The following is a 16,091-nucleotide window of genomic DNA, read 5'->3' on the forward strand; positions in this document are numbered from 1 at the left end:
CAAGCCGGAGTGCGACTGATTGAGTCGCCTTTGTGCTTGCAATCTACGTAGAAAAGATCATGTCGCACGTATCATCCAAGGTTCGACTCAGCGTGGCATCTTCTTAACACCCATACAGTGGAGGTATTTCAAATATACCAGTATTTGCATATTGCTGCTATTTGCCTGTAAGAACAGCTTTTTCGTTCCAGGCGACCATCATCATATCTGCATATCGTCTGCTCGTCTAGTCGTTCCTGTAGGTCTGTGCCCATCTCGACTCATCTGGAGCACTGTTCCGCTCCATTTCTTGCTTCAAAAACATAGGAGAATCAAAATCAAGCACTGACGGTTCCCTGGTCGTCCAGGTTTCGTGGATCCATGAATGGCATGCTGCAACACCAGATGCGATGCAAAATAAGGGTATGCCTGGCGGCCAACCTTGTTCATCAACGACTTGTGAAGGCCTCGTGACTCTGAGTCGATGATATGGGCCAGGTCTCGCCTGACCACGACACTGTCCTTTCTTATTGGAAACATGTCCACCAGCGCTTCATTGTGTCGATTCCTGTCTTGGCCGTCGGCTCTGGGCTGTCTTTCAAGCCTCGCTGCTCAGACTCAAGTGCACGCTTCTCGTTGAAGGCATCCAAATTTGATACTTCATTCTTCTCCTCCACAACTGGCTCATCATCAGCATGGTTCGTGTCGTCGAGGCTCATCCTGAACCTTCTGACACTATCGCCGTCGCAGTCGCCCGTGAAGAAAGCTCTCCTCTTGTTTTTAGAGTGCATACACTTTGGCAAGATCTTCGAAAACATGCCTCTGACGCCGGAATGAGCTCGATCAATTCTCTCGTACTCCTGCCGTCGCGAGGCGTCTGAAGTCCAAGAAATGACGGTATTCAAAGGTGGCCTATAAGGTCGCTCGCCAGTCCCCACTGAGGTGCTGTCCCTCCGACCGTGGCTGCGCATATCACTGGTAGATATTGATATTCGTGGTGTGACACGTGAGTGATACTGAAGCGTCAACGCAGAATAGTTTGACTGAGAGATTGGCAATGACGACGCACTCCTTCTTCGACATGAGTAGAATGGCTCGTGTTCGACGGATTGCAACCTCTCGTCCACCTTCCGGCAAAGACGATGTATGGTTTCTGCTTCTTCTGGCTTTGCTGTCTCTTCTACGATGAGAGACCCATGTCGGGTCCCTGTCCGTGTGGTCGATACGCTAGGTAGCGGTGTAAACTCCCGACTCAAGGCAAGCATGCCATCCAGTGACGAGAAGAGCTGGCAGCTCTCACGATGCAAAGTAGCCGGATCTTTTCGCACAGATTTTCTTCTCTTCTTTCTGTCCAGGTTTGAGCTGCTTTGTCGTCTGGGTATGGTGGGTTGGTTTGGGCGATGGCGAGATTGACTCGAATAGAGCTGTGAACTATTTTGGCCGTTCTCGTTGGACGCTCGGTGGTGCTCTGATGGCGATCTAGCATTGAGGGCTGCGTTCTCTTCCTGCGAAATCTGTGTCCTAGATCGCCTGCATCTAGATGTCTTAGCGGGTCGGTCTCCGTGCCTCGTTGACTGACATCGCGACTTTATTCTCGCCACGCTCGAGATGGCCGAATGGAATGATTCGGCATCAGATTCGTCAATCGTATGCTGGTTCATTTGGTCTCGGTGCTTTTTACTCGTAATTCGTCTGATCGTGAAATCCTCGTCGCTTCGTAAAGACGGTTTTGGGTAGCACAGACCCGCAGCTTTCTGTTCGTTGCGGTGACGCAGTGGTATTGTTGATGCAGCTGTTTGTTCGGAGCTCGTCATTGACAAAGATAAGAAAGCCAAACACACAAAGACTGGAGGCAATGAGCGAAAGGTTGTTTGTCGTCACTGAAGCTCGGTCACATACTTACGTATGGTAGTATTATATGGGGTCAGCACATGATGTACGGTGAGAGTCCGCCAGATGCAGACTCATGCATAATGCTGTATGTCATGTCTCAGTCCCACAAAAGCCTTCGAGGGAAGGCTCGAAAATAACTCGAAACAAAAGGCAATCTGACAAAAATGAAAGAATACAAGGGGAAATGTAGGTGTGAATTTCGAGCCGTGGGCAAAGGGCGTCAACTGTTTTGGGAAGGCAACGTTAGAGAGATCTGCTGGCATCTGGAGCTTGAAGCTGCACTTTGTGGGGTGGATGGAGATGGGCGGCTGCACGATAGATTGGATGCCAGATCTTCTGAAGGATACATCGCCATGGTCGCCATACCATAGTAGTCGAGAGTGGAGGAAGACCGGCACCGACATGCCGATAGTCTCAATCATGGTCATGCTTCAGGGCCATGTGATGGAGATAGTTGTGGTTTCGAGATCTGGCGGTGATGGGCTAGGGATGCAGATGGTCGTCGTGTTGGCAGATTGATTGGCGACGAATCGACAGTGCTGCACGCCAAGGGCCACGGTCTGTACACCGCCAGAATTGACCAATGGAAGACAACATCGATGTCCCTCGAGAAGCGCCAAATGACTCCCAGGCCACTTGTAGATCAATCATGCCGACTAGTTAAGAGGGGAGGATGTTGACTGGTGTTGGGGAACGGAAATACTGATTTCGTTGTGACGACTGGTTGTTTCCGACCAAGGCCAAACAAGACCAAGAGAGGAAGGAATTGTGGCTGCAAGAAAGGAAAAGACGAGAAGCATACGGAGTCTTCCGTAGAAAATTGCTTCAACTATCGTACCTCGTACATATCCAGCTTCACGGCCGTCTATGATCTTGGTCGAGGTGGTCGAGGAACCACGCTTTAACTAATCCCTTGACCTCGCTATGCTATGCTTTTTGTGCGGTGGGCAGCAATCTTTCCACCTGCAATCACCAATACAATGCTGTTTGATTAAGTAGGTAGTGGCAGCCATGCTCAGCTCCCGAAAATACCATCGACGCTTCGTCGTGCATTCCACCCAGATGTCGTAATGTTCCTTGGTGTCGAGAATACTTCTACATCTCTCCAATTCTTGGAAGCTCGCGCCATCAAATGCTAGACATCGAAAGTATCTGTCTAGAAGATACCAAACTTTTTCTTCTTTTCTCCCTCTGTATTTCTCGTCAGTGATGTGGCATTGGTGTAGATGTTGCCGTCAGCATGCTCACCCTGGGGTCCAACGTTTCCCGAACTTTTACTAGTTGTCAACAATCCCTTCTTTCCCGCTGCCGCTGCAGTCATTGGATCTGCTCCGGCACCAGCAGCTCTGATTGCTGCAATACGGTGTTTGGCTCGTTCTTCCCCCTGATCCGCCGCCTTGACGTACCAGACGTTGGCTTCGAGCGGATCACGACGACAGCCAATGCCCATCTCGGTGAAATAGCCAACCGTGTATTGAGCCTTGGGTAACCCTTGCTCAGCAGCCTTTTTGGCCCATTCGTATGCTTCGGCTTCATCCTTTTCCAAGACATTGGGAACTCCAACCATGTACCAAGCACAAAGCGCCATTTGTGACTCTGCATGTCCCCGCTCTGCTGCACCGGTATAGAAATGAATGCTGAGGGCGGGATCCTGGGGGCAGTTCAAATGTCCGTGCTCGTAGGCCTGCCCGAGTCGATAGTTGGCCTCAACATGTCCGAGATCAGCAGCTTTTGTATACAGCTGGGCTGCGTAGGCTTCGTCCTTGAACACGTCCGGACCATAGCCTGTCTCATGAAGGCAGCCTAGATCATAAGGAGCTTGGTTGTATTGGAAGTCGGCAGACTCAGCACCTCGCTTGAGCCATCTCACACCTTCACGGTATCGTTTGGTCAGTCCCATGTCGCCGGTTAGGCAAGCCCGTCCAAGTCGAAGCATAGCACCTGGATGGTTTTTGCTGGCTGCTTGTTGGTAGAATTGAACAGCTTTGGCTGCATCCACCCGGCAACCCCAGCCAAACTCGTAACACAAAGCGGTACGGTACCCCGCCTCGGCGTGCCCATGTTTGGATGCAGACAGAAAAAGGGGAAACGCCCGATCCCAATCTTCTTTACCTTTGCTGAAGAGGCCAGAAGCGTATCCATCCGCCAGATAGTACTGCGCAAAAGGATATGATCTATCGGATAGTTTTTGAAGAATATGCTTGGCCTCCTTCAGCAAATCTTCTCTTACGGATTGATTCGACTTTTCCGATGCCGCCGTTTCCGATACCGTGTCAGCTTCTAGTCCCTCTTCCTGCGCCGCACTAATCATGAAGACGGCAAACTCATACTGCACAGCCGGATCGTTGGTCTTTTTGACATTGGCCCGGTACATCTCAAGCGTTTTTCGTGTCGACAACAGATTGGCGTTACTACCAACCACCGTGCGAAGACCTGAATTGACCAAATTTTCTGCACCACTAGGCGCCGGCTGTGGATATGGGACGTTGAGAAGATCGACATAGGACAGAGGTCTCGTGTCTGGCGACCGAGACCCTCTCGATATAGGCCGAGCAGGAGACAAATTGGGAGAGTGTGATCGTCCACGAAAATCGGAGGTGCTCGAGAAGCCACTGTCTGGTCTCTGCAAGTTCCTGCCATAGGTACTGTTGCGAGCACTATCCGGCTGACCTGATACGTCGGTAGCGATGGTCAATTTGGACGCTCGATTATCGAGGGAGCTCATCTCCGCCTCTTCCATGAGTTGATGGTGATACCTCAGTGGCTCAAAGCTCTCCGAAGGGGCCTCTGTGTCGATAGCCGATGTGGACGCATGTCGCATAGATCGCATTTGAAAGGGTGTCAACTCTATGTTTCCGTCTTTTGGAGCATAATTCTCGGACGAAACCCGTCGGTGGTCTTGAACGACGCTGCCCTCTACAGGCCGCCGCCGCGGCATGGCGTAAGGGGATGGTGACAGTCTGCTTGGATCTTGCTGCTGAGACTGCTGGGGAGTTAGCGTGCGCTTTACCGCAACGGGATCGGCTGTCTTTGACATTGCGGTCTCGGGCGAACTGATCTGGACATTGGCAGCCGCATGTGCTCCTCCTGAGGACCGGCGGTCTGCAAGGGACATGGATATTGAAGGGTTGCTCATCTGCCTCGATTGTGAGATCTTTGGTCTCGAAATACCGGCATGACTATTAGTTCCACCATCTTGCACTGGCTCAATGATCTGGGGACTGTCGGTCCGCAGAGGAGGAGAGTAGATCGGCGGAGGAGGGGTCGGAGGGAGCGGGTGGCTAGCAGTTTGAGCCATTTGAACGAACGACTGGGCTCTGGGCACTTTAGACGAAAGGCATCGGTCCCCTAAAGAAAGGATAGGTTGTGGAGAGGCTGCGAAGTTAGAGGGAATTACTGTCCCCGTGAATAGCCTGAGAAGTGATTGACCAGCAACCACGGAGAGAAGGCGACGTGGAATGTACTAGTAGCTAGCGGATCTGGTGGAAGAAAAGGAGTGTCTGGGGATCATCTCTTGTGCAGGAATGCTGTGGCGTCTTGATCCGGGGAGAGAACGGATATTGGTCAAGAATGACGGTCGGACGCAGGTACTAGCGGATATGGCTCTGGTTGAAGAGACAGACAAGTAGTGTGGCTATGCTGACGAACCGAAGTGTCACGAAGTGGAGGGCATAAAATTCCTTCAGAAGGCGGCCAGGAAGAGTTGGTTATGGAAATGTGGTGGAATGGGGATACTGTGTAGAATTGGCAGGGAGCGAGGATGAGAAGTTGAATGGCAGTGACAGTGACAGGGTCACCGCCCCGCAGTTGACGTCCTCCCTTTTCTGAGCCGTACACGTATTAGTGGTGGTCAAAATAGAATGCTCCTTTCTCTGTGCAGACAAAGAACATGTCTTTGAACGATTCTTGTGGATTAGAACGGCTACTGGGTGGTTACGTACTGCTTCACGGGCCCAGAGTTACACGATATGACGACCTCGGCTACAATGATCGAATGACCAGACTTTCGGCACCTGGTGCTTGGAGGCCCGTGAAGGTGTCACTCGTATGATGTCTACAGTGTTCACCAGCGTACAGGATACCACAAGTATAGGTCGAGGTTGTCAGTCAAGGCTGGGTGCAGAGTTTGTTCTGAGCCTGTTGTTGGAAGCGTGATGGGCGACCACGCGTATAGGCACACTCGGCGCTTGGACGACTGTCCGTTCCGCCCCATCAGTCTCAATAGGTGGGAAATCCCAGGCTCCCACGACTCCCTGGGCTTGTTCTTAGGAAGATCTATCCGGGGGCGGCCGGCCTCCAAACCCTTTTGATGCCATTTCGCCGCCTCATACGGAGCAGGTCTCACTTTAGAGAAGTCTTCATTGAGACAAGACAGCCACAACATCCTAATAGTCGTTCCTCCAACCGAAATCATTGCATGATGGGTATGGTGAGATGATGACAGTGCGTGCCATACTCAGGTCAGTAGCGAATTTGCGAGGCCCAAGCTCAAGACAGACAACCCATCGAAGACGCAGCCCAAAATCCCCTCAGGCTTGTAACAGGCGTCGACTGCGGTCACTGACAGGTGCACGCAGGTGTCATACCAGAGGAGGAGGCTTCTTGTGGCGGAGGAGTGGTTTCAACAAGAATTCACCATGATAGCTTGATTTGACGAGCGACTGCCAGGGCAACCTCGGAGATAAAAATACACTAACCACACTAACCTAGCGATCAGAACTCAGCCACAACCGAGCCTCTCTCCGCAGTTTGGAAGACTTGTTTTGACGAAGGAGGACAACAGAGGCAAGCCAGATTGAGGTTGTTGAAGAGGTCGAAGTCGAAAACATGAGTGGAACGAAGAGAAGGAGTGCATTGGCATACCTTGCCGATTGAAAGATACCTAAGATGTTGAAAGGAGATCGATTTGCCTCATCTCGATGGAAAGATCTGGTTTTCTTGTTTCTCCTGATGATCCACCAAATCCCTGTCAGAAGCCTGAGCCTGAGCCTGTATTTTCTCATCCGTATTCATGCAGGCCAAACACCGTAGTGAAGGATGCACACTCGTTATTTTCCTCTCCTCAGCCTGCTTCATTCCCTGACCCCCACGAACACATAGTACACTCTTGGCCATACACTCACTCAGTCAACGGGCATTCATTTGATCTCTCAATCTGTCGACGGATTTTGGTTGTCACTCGCTTTCGAAACATAGGTGTCCGTCGTGGCCAACAAACGCAGCCACAACTCGTTTCACCCTTCCGCAACCGCAACAGTCACTCTGCACTTCGAGCCGCAGTTCCTATCGCTCACCTTGTACGCGCTTTCTCTGCAGAATACCCGCCGTTGCAGTGTACACAGTATAATCCGTCGAGTGTGCAGCCTCCTTATTGCATATCCGCTCGTCGAATAGATCTATGGTGGAGTGACAGCGCCGGCGCGGTCCTCAGGAAACAAAGATTGAGAAGAATCTGGCGAGAATACAAGCTTGCACACTGATATTTATACTGAGCCGTGCGTGTCAATCACAATGCCATTGTTGATCGTGAATGCCGAGCATTAACATTCCTTCTTCTGCAGGACATGTCAGACCCGCGTAGGCCACGGCCTACAACTTCACCTACACGAGAAAAATCACATTCACCCTACAGAGACTCTCCTTCTCGGCGCTTTAGGGACATCGAAACAGGGGGACACAACCAAGCTCCTTACTCGAGCCAGCGATACGGCCCTGATCCTTACCCTCCTTCACCCGGATCCCGAACTGCGGATTGGGAACCCATCATGTCCAACATGACCCAGAGCGAGCTCGGCCGCAAGAAATCTCTTATCCGTCCTGAACGAAACAGAATCGATCGAGATCATCCCAATTACTATTACCGTAAACATGCTCAGAACATGGAAGTTTTCCCTTCTACGACTGGGAATGACCCCGTGGCAGAAGATCTGACAGATGGCCGGACAGTCAGCTCAGACAGCGGCAACCAGAAGCCTCCGCTCGACGATGATTTTGCTCCCAGTCAACAACGGACAGCGCATGTTCCGGGAAAATTAGAACCCGTTGGCAAGAAGAAACAACCACGGAAACTGGTCCGGAAGGACACTCGAAATATGACTGAAGAGGAAAAACTGCGACAAAAAGAACTTGATAGGATCAAACCCCCAAGCGCTTGGAATGTGTATTGTGCAATCATCACATTCTGGGCACCCGATTTCGTCCTGCAATGCTTCGGTATGCCAGCGCGTGCACAGAGAAGAGCTTGGAGAGAAAAGTGCGGCTTGATCAGCATCATCTTGCTGATTGCTGCCTTTGTCGGCTTCTTGACCTTCGGCTTCACACAAGCCGTTTGTGCGCAGCCTGGACTTCGACTCAAGATCAATCATGTGGATCGTGGTTACATGATTTTCCATGGCAATGCATTCGATCTGTCCCGCTCGCAACATCCTGCCGCTCTGGGCGTTCCTCTCGACACCAATGTGCTGTATGATCTACCTCACAAGTACGGCGGCCAAGATGGGAGCTTTATGTTTCAGAAGGTCAATGGCGACTGCAAAGGACTGGTTACGCTAGCACCAGGCTCCGATGTGCCCACAAACTCGGATGGAGACCTCGCCTGGTACTTTCCTTGTGTAGCTTTCAACCAGGATGGTTCGTCCCCCGTCAACACGACTGTACCTTACTACCTGGGGTACGCCTGCCACACCACTTCCAAGGGTCGAGACACGTTCTTTCACGGCCTTAGACAATCGGGAGAAGTCTTCTTTACCTGGGACGATGTCAAAAACAAAAGCCGAAACCTCGTGGTGTACTCCGGCTCCGTCATCGATTTGGATCTCCTGAGGTGGTTCAATGACAGTCAGGTAGCCTGGCCTACTCAGTTTGACGATCTCCGCACAAATGGGCAAATCCGCGGAATGGATATCACTCATGTCCTACAATCATCTGCAGACAAGAAGGTTGGAAAATGTCTGAGTCAGATCGCCAAGGTTGGCTCCATCGACACTGAGTCGGTGGGCTGCATCGCCTCCAAAGTCGTCTTATACGTATCGTTGGTGTTCATCCTTGCTATTGTGCTGGCCAAATTTTTCCTGGCTTTGGCCTTTCAGTGGTTTTTGGCTCGCAAGTACGGAGCTGCGAAAACATCCCAAACAATGGACCCGAAAAAGCGAGCCGAGCAGATCGAGGCCTGGACTGCCGATATTTATAAACCGGCTCCAAAACTCGCAGACCCGGCAAGTACTATTTCTGGATCGGATGGGAGGACCAGCAAACGTGGAAGTATGTTGTTCCCGCAGACGTCACGCTTCACAAGCCCTTATGCCGTCGAACGTGCTGCAAAGGCAAATCGAGCACCCCCTACGACAATGACCAGCCAATCTTCGCAGGCCAGGTTGACTCAGGGAGCTGGTAGTCTGTACAAGAGCGGTTACAATAGCAGCCAGAATACGCTGGACTTGTTGCCCTCACGGATGAGTGTCGGAGCTAGTAGATCCAGTCTGCTTCTCTCCGGGCACGAAACGCGCTATTCGGTTGCGATGGACAATCTTGGAGCAAATGGTCCTGTCGGTTTTATCCATGACAACGTCGTTCCTCAACCACCTCCAGAATGGCAGCCATTTGGTTATCCACTCGCTCATACTCTTTGCCTCGTGACAGCCTACTCAGAGGGTGAAGACGGCATTCGTACTACTTTGGACTCTATTGCGACCACGGACTATCCCAACAGCCATAAAGCCATCATCGTCATTTGCGACGGATTGATCAAAGGCAAAGGGGAAGCCTTGTCTACACCGGACATCGTACTTGGAATGATGGGCGATTTTGTCATTGTTCCCGAAGACGTCCAAGCTTTTTCATATGTTGCCGTTGCCAGCGGGTCGAAACGACATAACATGGCCAAAGTCTATTCAGGATTCTATGACTATGGCGCCGGGTCAAGGATAGCACCTACCAAGCAGCAAAGAGTGCCCATGATGGTTGTTGTCAAATGTGGAACTCCGGATGAAGGCACCAAAAGCAAACCTGGAAACCGAGGCAAGCGTGACAGTCAGATCATCCTGATGTCCTTTTTGCAAAAGGTCATGTTCGACGAAAGAATGACGGAATTGGAGTACGAAATGTTCAACGGCCTGTGGAAAGTCACGGGCATGTCTCCAGACTTCTACGAGACTGTGCTCATGGTTGACGCAGATACCAAGGTTTTCCCCGACAGCTTAACCCACATGATATCGGCCATGGTCAAAGACCCTGAAATCATGGGTCTCTGTGGCGAGACCAAGATCTCAAACAAGACTCAATCTTGGGTCACACGCATCCAGGTCTTTGAGTATTTCATTTCACACCATCTCTCAAAATCATTCGAATCAGTCTTTGGTGGCGTCACTTGTCTCCCAGGCTGTTTCTGTATGTACCGGATCAAGTCGCCCAAAGGCGGTCAAAACTATTGGGTTCCCATCTTGGCCAATCCCGACATCGTCGAGCATTACTCCGAGAACGTGGTCGACACGCTACACAAGAAGAATCTGCTGCTTCTGGGTGAGGACCGTTATCTTTCGACACTGATGCTGAAGACCTTCCCGAAACGAAAACAAGTCTTCGTACCACAGGCCGTGTGCAAGACACAAGTTCCGGATGAATTCAAAGTCTTGCTCTCGCAGCGACGAAGATGGATCAACAGTACGGTGCACAACCTGATGGAGCTCGTTCTGGTTCGGGATCTGTGCGGCACGTTCTGCTTCAGCATGCAATTCGTGGTGTTCATCGAACTCATCGGCACGCTCGTCCTACCGGCCGCCATTGCGTTTACCGTCTATCTGATCATCATCTCGATTGTCAAGAAGCCAGTCCCTGTGATCCCGTTGATCCTGCTAGCTCTTATTCTTGGTCTGCCGGCCGTGCTCATTGTCCTGACGGCTCATCGCTGGTCATACATCCTTTGGATGCTTATCTATCTGTGTTCACTGCCGATTTGGAACTTCGTGCTCCCAATATATGCTTACTGGAAGTTTGACGACTTCAGTTGGGGCGAGACACGAAAAACAGCGGGTGAGAAGACAAAGAAAGCAGGCCTTGAGTATGAAGGAGAGTTCGATAGCACCAAGATCACCATGAAGAGGTGGGCTGATTTTGAGAGAGGTAAGTCTTTCTGCCGGTTCTTCGACCCTGGGCTTTGCTGACTGAGTCTTTGCAGAACGACGAGCACAAGCAAATGGCAATTGGGCACCACAACCCAGTCGACCGACGAGTGGCTACATGTCGACTCAAAATTTCGAAAACTACCAAGACTACTGATCTGATCGACCGGTATTCACGCATAATGACAACATTCGGGAAAACATATTGCGGTTCCGAAAAATGACAATAGATACGATTTCCACCATCTGAGGGTCGGTGCATAACTCAAAAGAATTTGAAAAGGAAAGGGCCGGCTGACTGACTTTATGGTATGGGTTGCACTAGGAGCGATGACATGGAATGCAGGCGTGTGCTTTTGACTCTAATTTTGTATGATCATCTTGACCACCAGATTGTTGTTGTGCATTGGCGGTATTCATCTGCTGGCGCGTTAGAATGGGTGGGCTTGAGGATATGAAAGCAATTGTTGTAGCTTGCTATGCGACTGCCTACAATTTCCACTTGTTTTCGCTTGGTCACCACATTGTCCACTATCGTGCTTGATGTCCCATGTATTGCGTGCTCAGTCGCTGAAGGATGCTTGTAGAGGAAAACCATGCCGAGACTTGCCTCGCAAGCCAGCGACATGGCTGGGAATTGTTACACGCACATCTCCAGAAATGTATACGTCCACGGTATGCCAATATCCTGGCATATTACGGTTGACTTTCTCTTACACCTTACGATGAGGACATGTGGTGGAGGCTGCAAAAGGGTCTACTCACGTTCCGGTCGATGACTGAAGTCAAAGTCCTCATCGCTGGCGCAAGCATCGCCGGCCTCGCTTCGGCCATTGCTCTCGGTCAACTCGACAAGCCGAACCTCAAATTCAACATCCAATTGTACGACAAGGCGACCGGGCTACGAGAAATTGGCGCCAGTATAGCCTTGAGTCCAAATGGCCTGCGCACCCTGGAAAGGCTGGGCGTACACAGTGCTCTCGACCACGACGTTGCATTCCGCGGGCCCAGTGCGCTGCACATGATCTATCGGCACTGGAAGACCAACGACATCGTGAGCGTGGACCAGTTCGTCAATGTGCCTGACACGAAACACCAAACAGCGCGCTTCCACCGGGCGCACTTGCATCAAGCGCTCCTCGCCCACGTGCCGAGTGAGAACATCCATCTTCACAAGGCTGTCAAGTCCGCTGAAGTTGACGGCGACGGCGACGGGGTGACGCTGGCCTTTGAAGACGGGACGAACGCCAGAGGAGACATCTTTATCGGGGCTGACGGGCTTCGGTCGCAAGGCACGGAGAAACGTTCAAACCGGAGCATACACTGCACTACACGGGCCGGACATGGATCCGGTCAACCTTCGATGCGTCGCTGGTCGAAAACATGCCGGATTTCCCTGCGGATTCGACGCACTGGAGGGGTCCGAGGTACACGTTCTTTGCGTCGCGGCTCGGACGAAACATGTACTCGACGGTCGGCAACTATGACCCCAAGGACTTTCCTGCAGAGGGGGAGAACTTCCACTGGGACCAGGAAGGAGACGTGTCATTCTTCAGAGAGCTGTACAAGGATTGGAATCCCGTGGTCAAAGCCCTTGCGGACGCAACGCCCCATGTCCGCATGTATTCCAACTTCGCAGGCGAGCCGCTGGATTCGTGGGTATTCGGTTCTCGTGTGACTTCGGTCGGTGACGCGGCGCATACGCATGGCGGAGCGCATGCTGCGGGTGGCTCGCTTGCTCTGGATGACTCTTGGGCCTTGTATCTCTTGGTCAAGCATGTCCTGGCCAGTCTTGGACCTGGTCAAATGCCGTCCGTGGCGGATATTCAGCTCGCGCTGACACTATATGAGAAGACCAGGCGGCCTCATACGGAGCAGCTGGTCAGGAGTGTGCTTGCTGGGGTGGGAGCTGCAGCCCCAACAACGGATGCAGAGTTGAGGGAGAGAATGGAAAACAGACCGAGCATGACTTGGCTCACGGAACACGATGTTGAAGCTACACTTGCAAAAGTGCTGCATGATCAAGACCTCATACCCTGCGACCGAGAGCACCATAGCGTTCCTAGCCCGAGTCCACTCCCGCGAGAGCTTCGACTATGACACCGACGGACAATGCAACGAGCATCCTGTACTGGCTGGTGACATAGATCTGCTCAACCTCAGTTCCTCTAGGCAGCTGGCCTGGTTTTTCACTTGCTCTGTGCTTCGATCTCTTCACCGTGTGTCGCCGCAATCTGCTTGACCTTCACTTCCTCACTTTTCAAGTAGACATCATTCGCCGCGTCCTGGCGCAGGGCACATTCGTACTTCCGAAAGTTTCGGACCGACACTTTGTTGATGAACATTTCGTCCAGTTCTTCGAGCGAGCGACCCTTCATTTCTGGCATGAAGAGAAAGACCCAGACGACGCAGGCAAAATTTGAGCCGGCCCAAACGTAGCCGTATTTGGCGCCCTGTCACGAATCAGCATCTTTAGAAGAGTACGGTGTGAACTGTTCCACTTACCAGGCCGAGCTCAGCAGGATTGATGAAGTATGGCGAGCAGAAGCTCACCAGCCAAGCGAGAAGGTATCCAATGGCAGTGGCACTACCGACTGTCCAGGCTCTCAACCTCGTGCTCACAACTTCCGTGGCCACTGCATAAGAAGCCACTCCCACACCGCCGTTGTAAAAGAATTTGAACAAGGCGATGAATGCGGTGAGGATGTTGGCACGAAATGTCAAGTTATCGCTGGTACTGGCAGCAATGGCAGGGGCAAGTTGACAGAGACAGCAACCCATCGCTCCGATCATGAGAATGTTTCGCCGACCGAACAAATGTCGCATCGAGAACATTCCAACATTGACCCCGATGAATCCAATGCAGCTCGTCATAATTGTATACTCGAAAGCCTTCGTCACTCCACCCTGAAGCAGGAAATATGTTTGATATGCAATCAAGAACCATATTCCAGAGGCGCTCTGGCAGCCAATCATGCCATAGCATAGAATCGTGCGACGAAGGTCGCTTCCTAAGGGATCGTGTTAGCAGACAGGCAGACTGGATGGCTAGAGAGTAAGAGCTTACCTCTAAACATGTCCATCCATGCAACGCTTTTGGCATTCTTCTTTTCTTCTTCAAGACCCCGGAGCATCTCGGCCCATTCAAATTCCAGCTCGTCTTTGGTCAGAGCCGAACCACGCAGGTATATCAGCGCCCCTTTGGCTTCGGCTTCTTTCCCTTTGTGCAACAAGAACCTAGGGCTCTCTGGGACAAAGAATAGACCAATAGCCAGAACTGTCGGCACAATGTACAGGCAGCCCAACGGGATTTGGTAGGACGACTTGTCCAATCGTACCTTGGTGAATTTGTCCACGGTTCCCCCAAGGATGGAGCCGATGTTGACCCACCAAGCGAACAAAGCGACCATCTGCACACTGTCAGATAATGACGCCGATGAGGACGGGAACAAAACATAAGACTCGTGCTGGAATGGCGGATTGTTCGCGGAGAGAAGAAAGGGGGCATACTTACGACCCCTCGGAGATGAGCAGGCGAAGCCTCTGAAGTATATACGTTCGAGAAGGTAACGAGGAAGCCGTTGGCAAGTCCAAGCAGTAGGCGGCCAAAGTAGATTGCTCCTTTGGAGGTAGTGCCGATTTGAATGGCGACCGCCACGGCATTCAACGCACAGGCAGACCAGATACCCACTTTGCGACCGAAGAATGATGCAAACACGCCAGCAAGCAGGGACGAGATGAAGGAACCGAGCGTCAGGAGCGAGCTGATGAGCTGTTGGAAAACAGGCTGTAAAAAAACTCAATCAGACGTGGGCCCCTACAGGGCCATCCAGATAGCGGACTCACATCGATGCCATAGCCATTCGGGCTTTTCTCGCTGGGAAAACCGAACACTTTGAGGAACCCAGGCATAGCTAGCATGCAAAAAGTGTTAGGTCAATCCAAGTCCAAGGTGGCAGCATAGAGAGCTCGGTCGGCTACATGAGATTACTTACCTTGCAAGCCGCCCACCGCTGCCGTATCAAATCCATACTGCATGTTCGATATTGCTACAACGCAGCAAATCATAAGACATTTCCTATGAGCCCAAAGGCTAGACTCTTTCCTGTCAAGCATCTCGCCAGCTGGTTCTTGAAGGTCACAATGATGTCAAATTTGGCCTTACCATACCACTTTGATCGAAACCCCCTACGAGAAAAGACTGCCCGTAAGGCAAAGAGACAAGAATGAGGTCCCATGGAGTATTTTAAAGCCCTGGTTGATCCCACAGTGGGTTCGAGACTTGGGAGCGAGATAGGCTATGCCCATTTTCCAAAACCTGCTACTCCCACATTAGAAAGGGAATCTGGGGCCCCGGCATATGCTGAAAGGATGAGTTGGCAGCAGACATTGCGCTGTGTCCAAGCATTCTTGAGACTTTAGTCGGTCTTGGGGAAGATACAGCGTCCAACCAGATGTGTAGGTAAGCCGCTTGGTGCATTGATGCCAAGAAAGGTCTTGTCCGAATGCTTCAGCAGGATAACCGGTGCGTTCAACGAAACACCCTTGTCTCGCATTGAGAAACGTGGAAGTGCCGGGGAAAAAGCCGCACTTAAAATGTTCCCAGGTCATGTTTTCGTCCGGGTTGCCTTGGCCCAAGAGAGAGACGGCGTGAGAAGCTGTTACACCTCGTAGGCTAGGATAACCGAAGATAGAATTGCTCTCGACTTTTCCAATTTCGGGGCGCAGTACTCGAAGGAAGACATGGATCGAAAGATAGCAAGTGATAGGCGCCGGGTGAGAGCGAGTGTCTAGTGCAGGCGAGGCCAGCTTTAAAAAGCTAGCCATCTTCAAAACAACCTACCATGCTTCTAGCCAAGCCAGAGTCCAGAGATGCCAATGTACGGGATATGCTGGAGGCAAAAAAGAACTGCCGATATCGTGGGGCCTTTGTTGAGCACGTGGACGACGCGGAAATCTAACGCTTGAAAAGTGGCCAAGGTAGTACTGCTGTTTTCCGAACAGGAGACAATGTTAACAATCAAGACAACAGACCGGAAACGCAACGATGGATGGAAGTCAGAGAAGTCCGTGACTCGCTGACTCAGCATACACGTGATTGCC

General features: G+C 51.5%; 5 protein-coding genes across 5 annotated transcripts; 2 read left to right on the top strand and 3 right to left on the bottom strand.

The window, feature by feature from the left end:
* Window positions 1-136: 136 nt before the first annotated feature.
* Window positions 137-2,051, bottom strand: PV05_09598 (uncharacterized protein). Its single transcript, XM_013455941.1, has 2 exons — window positions 1,883-2,051; window positions 137-1,825 (listed from the first exon to the last, which is right to left on the bottom strand). The coding sequence occupies exon 2, from the start codon at window positions 1,791-1,793 to the stop codon at window positions 507-509; it is 1,287 nt and encodes a 428-aa protein (XP_013311395.1). The 5' UTR covers window positions 1,794-1,825; window positions 1,883-2,051; the 3' UTR covers window positions 137-506.
* Window positions 2,052-2,679: 628 nt separating this feature from the next.
* Window positions 2,680-5,617, bottom strand: PV05_09599 (uncharacterized protein). Its single transcript, XM_013455942.1, has 2 exons — window positions 3,121-5,617; window positions 2,680-3,063 (listed from the first exon to the last, which is right to left on the bottom strand). Exons 1-2 carry the CDS (start codon window positions 5,168-5,170, stop codon window positions 3,029-3,031), a joined length of 2,085 nt encoding a protein of 694 aa, XP_013311396.1. The 5' UTR covers window positions 5,171-5,617; the 3' UTR covers window positions 2,680-3,028.
* A 549-nt stretch (window positions 5,618-6,166) lies between these two features.
* PV05_09600 (uncharacterized protein) lies at window positions 6,167-11,507 on the top strand. The gene is made up of 4 exons (XM_013455943.1): window positions 6,167-6,332; window positions 6,450-7,367; window positions 7,434-10,989; window positions 11,045-11,507. The coding sequence occupies exons 3-4, from the start codon at window positions 7,437-7,439 to the stop codon at window positions 11,143-11,145; spliced, it is 3,654 nt and encodes a 1,217-aa protein (XP_013311397.1). The 5' UTR covers window positions 6,167-6,332; window positions 6,450-7,367; window positions 7,434-7,436; the 3' UTR covers window positions 11,146-11,507.
* Window positions 11,508-11,721: 214 nt separating this feature from the next.
* Window positions 11,722-13,088, top strand: PV05_09601 (uncharacterized protein; the record flags this gene model as incomplete). Its single annotated transcript, XM_013455944.1, has 2 exons — window positions 11,722-12,173; window positions 12,281-13,088. 2 exons carry the CDS (start codon window positions 11,722-11,724, stop codon window positions 13,086-13,088), a joined length of 1,260 nt encoding a protein of 419 aa, XP_013311398.1.
* PV05_09602 (uncharacterized protein) lies at window positions 12,939-15,026 on the bottom strand (the record flags this gene model as incomplete). The annotated part of the gene is made up of 6 exons (XM_013455945.1): window positions 12,939-13,441; window positions 13,494-13,999; window positions 14,056-14,398; window positions 14,503-14,775; window positions 14,835-14,902; window positions 14,984-15,026. The coding sequence occupies 6 exons, from the start codon at window positions 15,024-15,026 to the stop codon at window positions 13,178-13,180; spliced, it is 1,497 nt and encodes a 498-aa protein (XP_013311399.1). The 3' UTR covers window positions 12,939-13,177.
* Between the last annotated feature and the right edge of the window lie 1,065 nt (window positions 15,027-16,091).

Source organism: Exophiala xenobiotica, assembly GCF_000835505.1.
Source record: "Exophiala xenobiotica strain CBS 118157 unplaced genomic scaffold supercont1.6, whole genome shotgun sequence".
Classification (NCBI taxonomy): domain Eukaryota; kingdom Fungi; phylum Ascomycota; class Eurotiomycetes; order Chaetothyriales; family Herpotrichiellaceae; genus Exophiala; species Exophiala xenobiotica.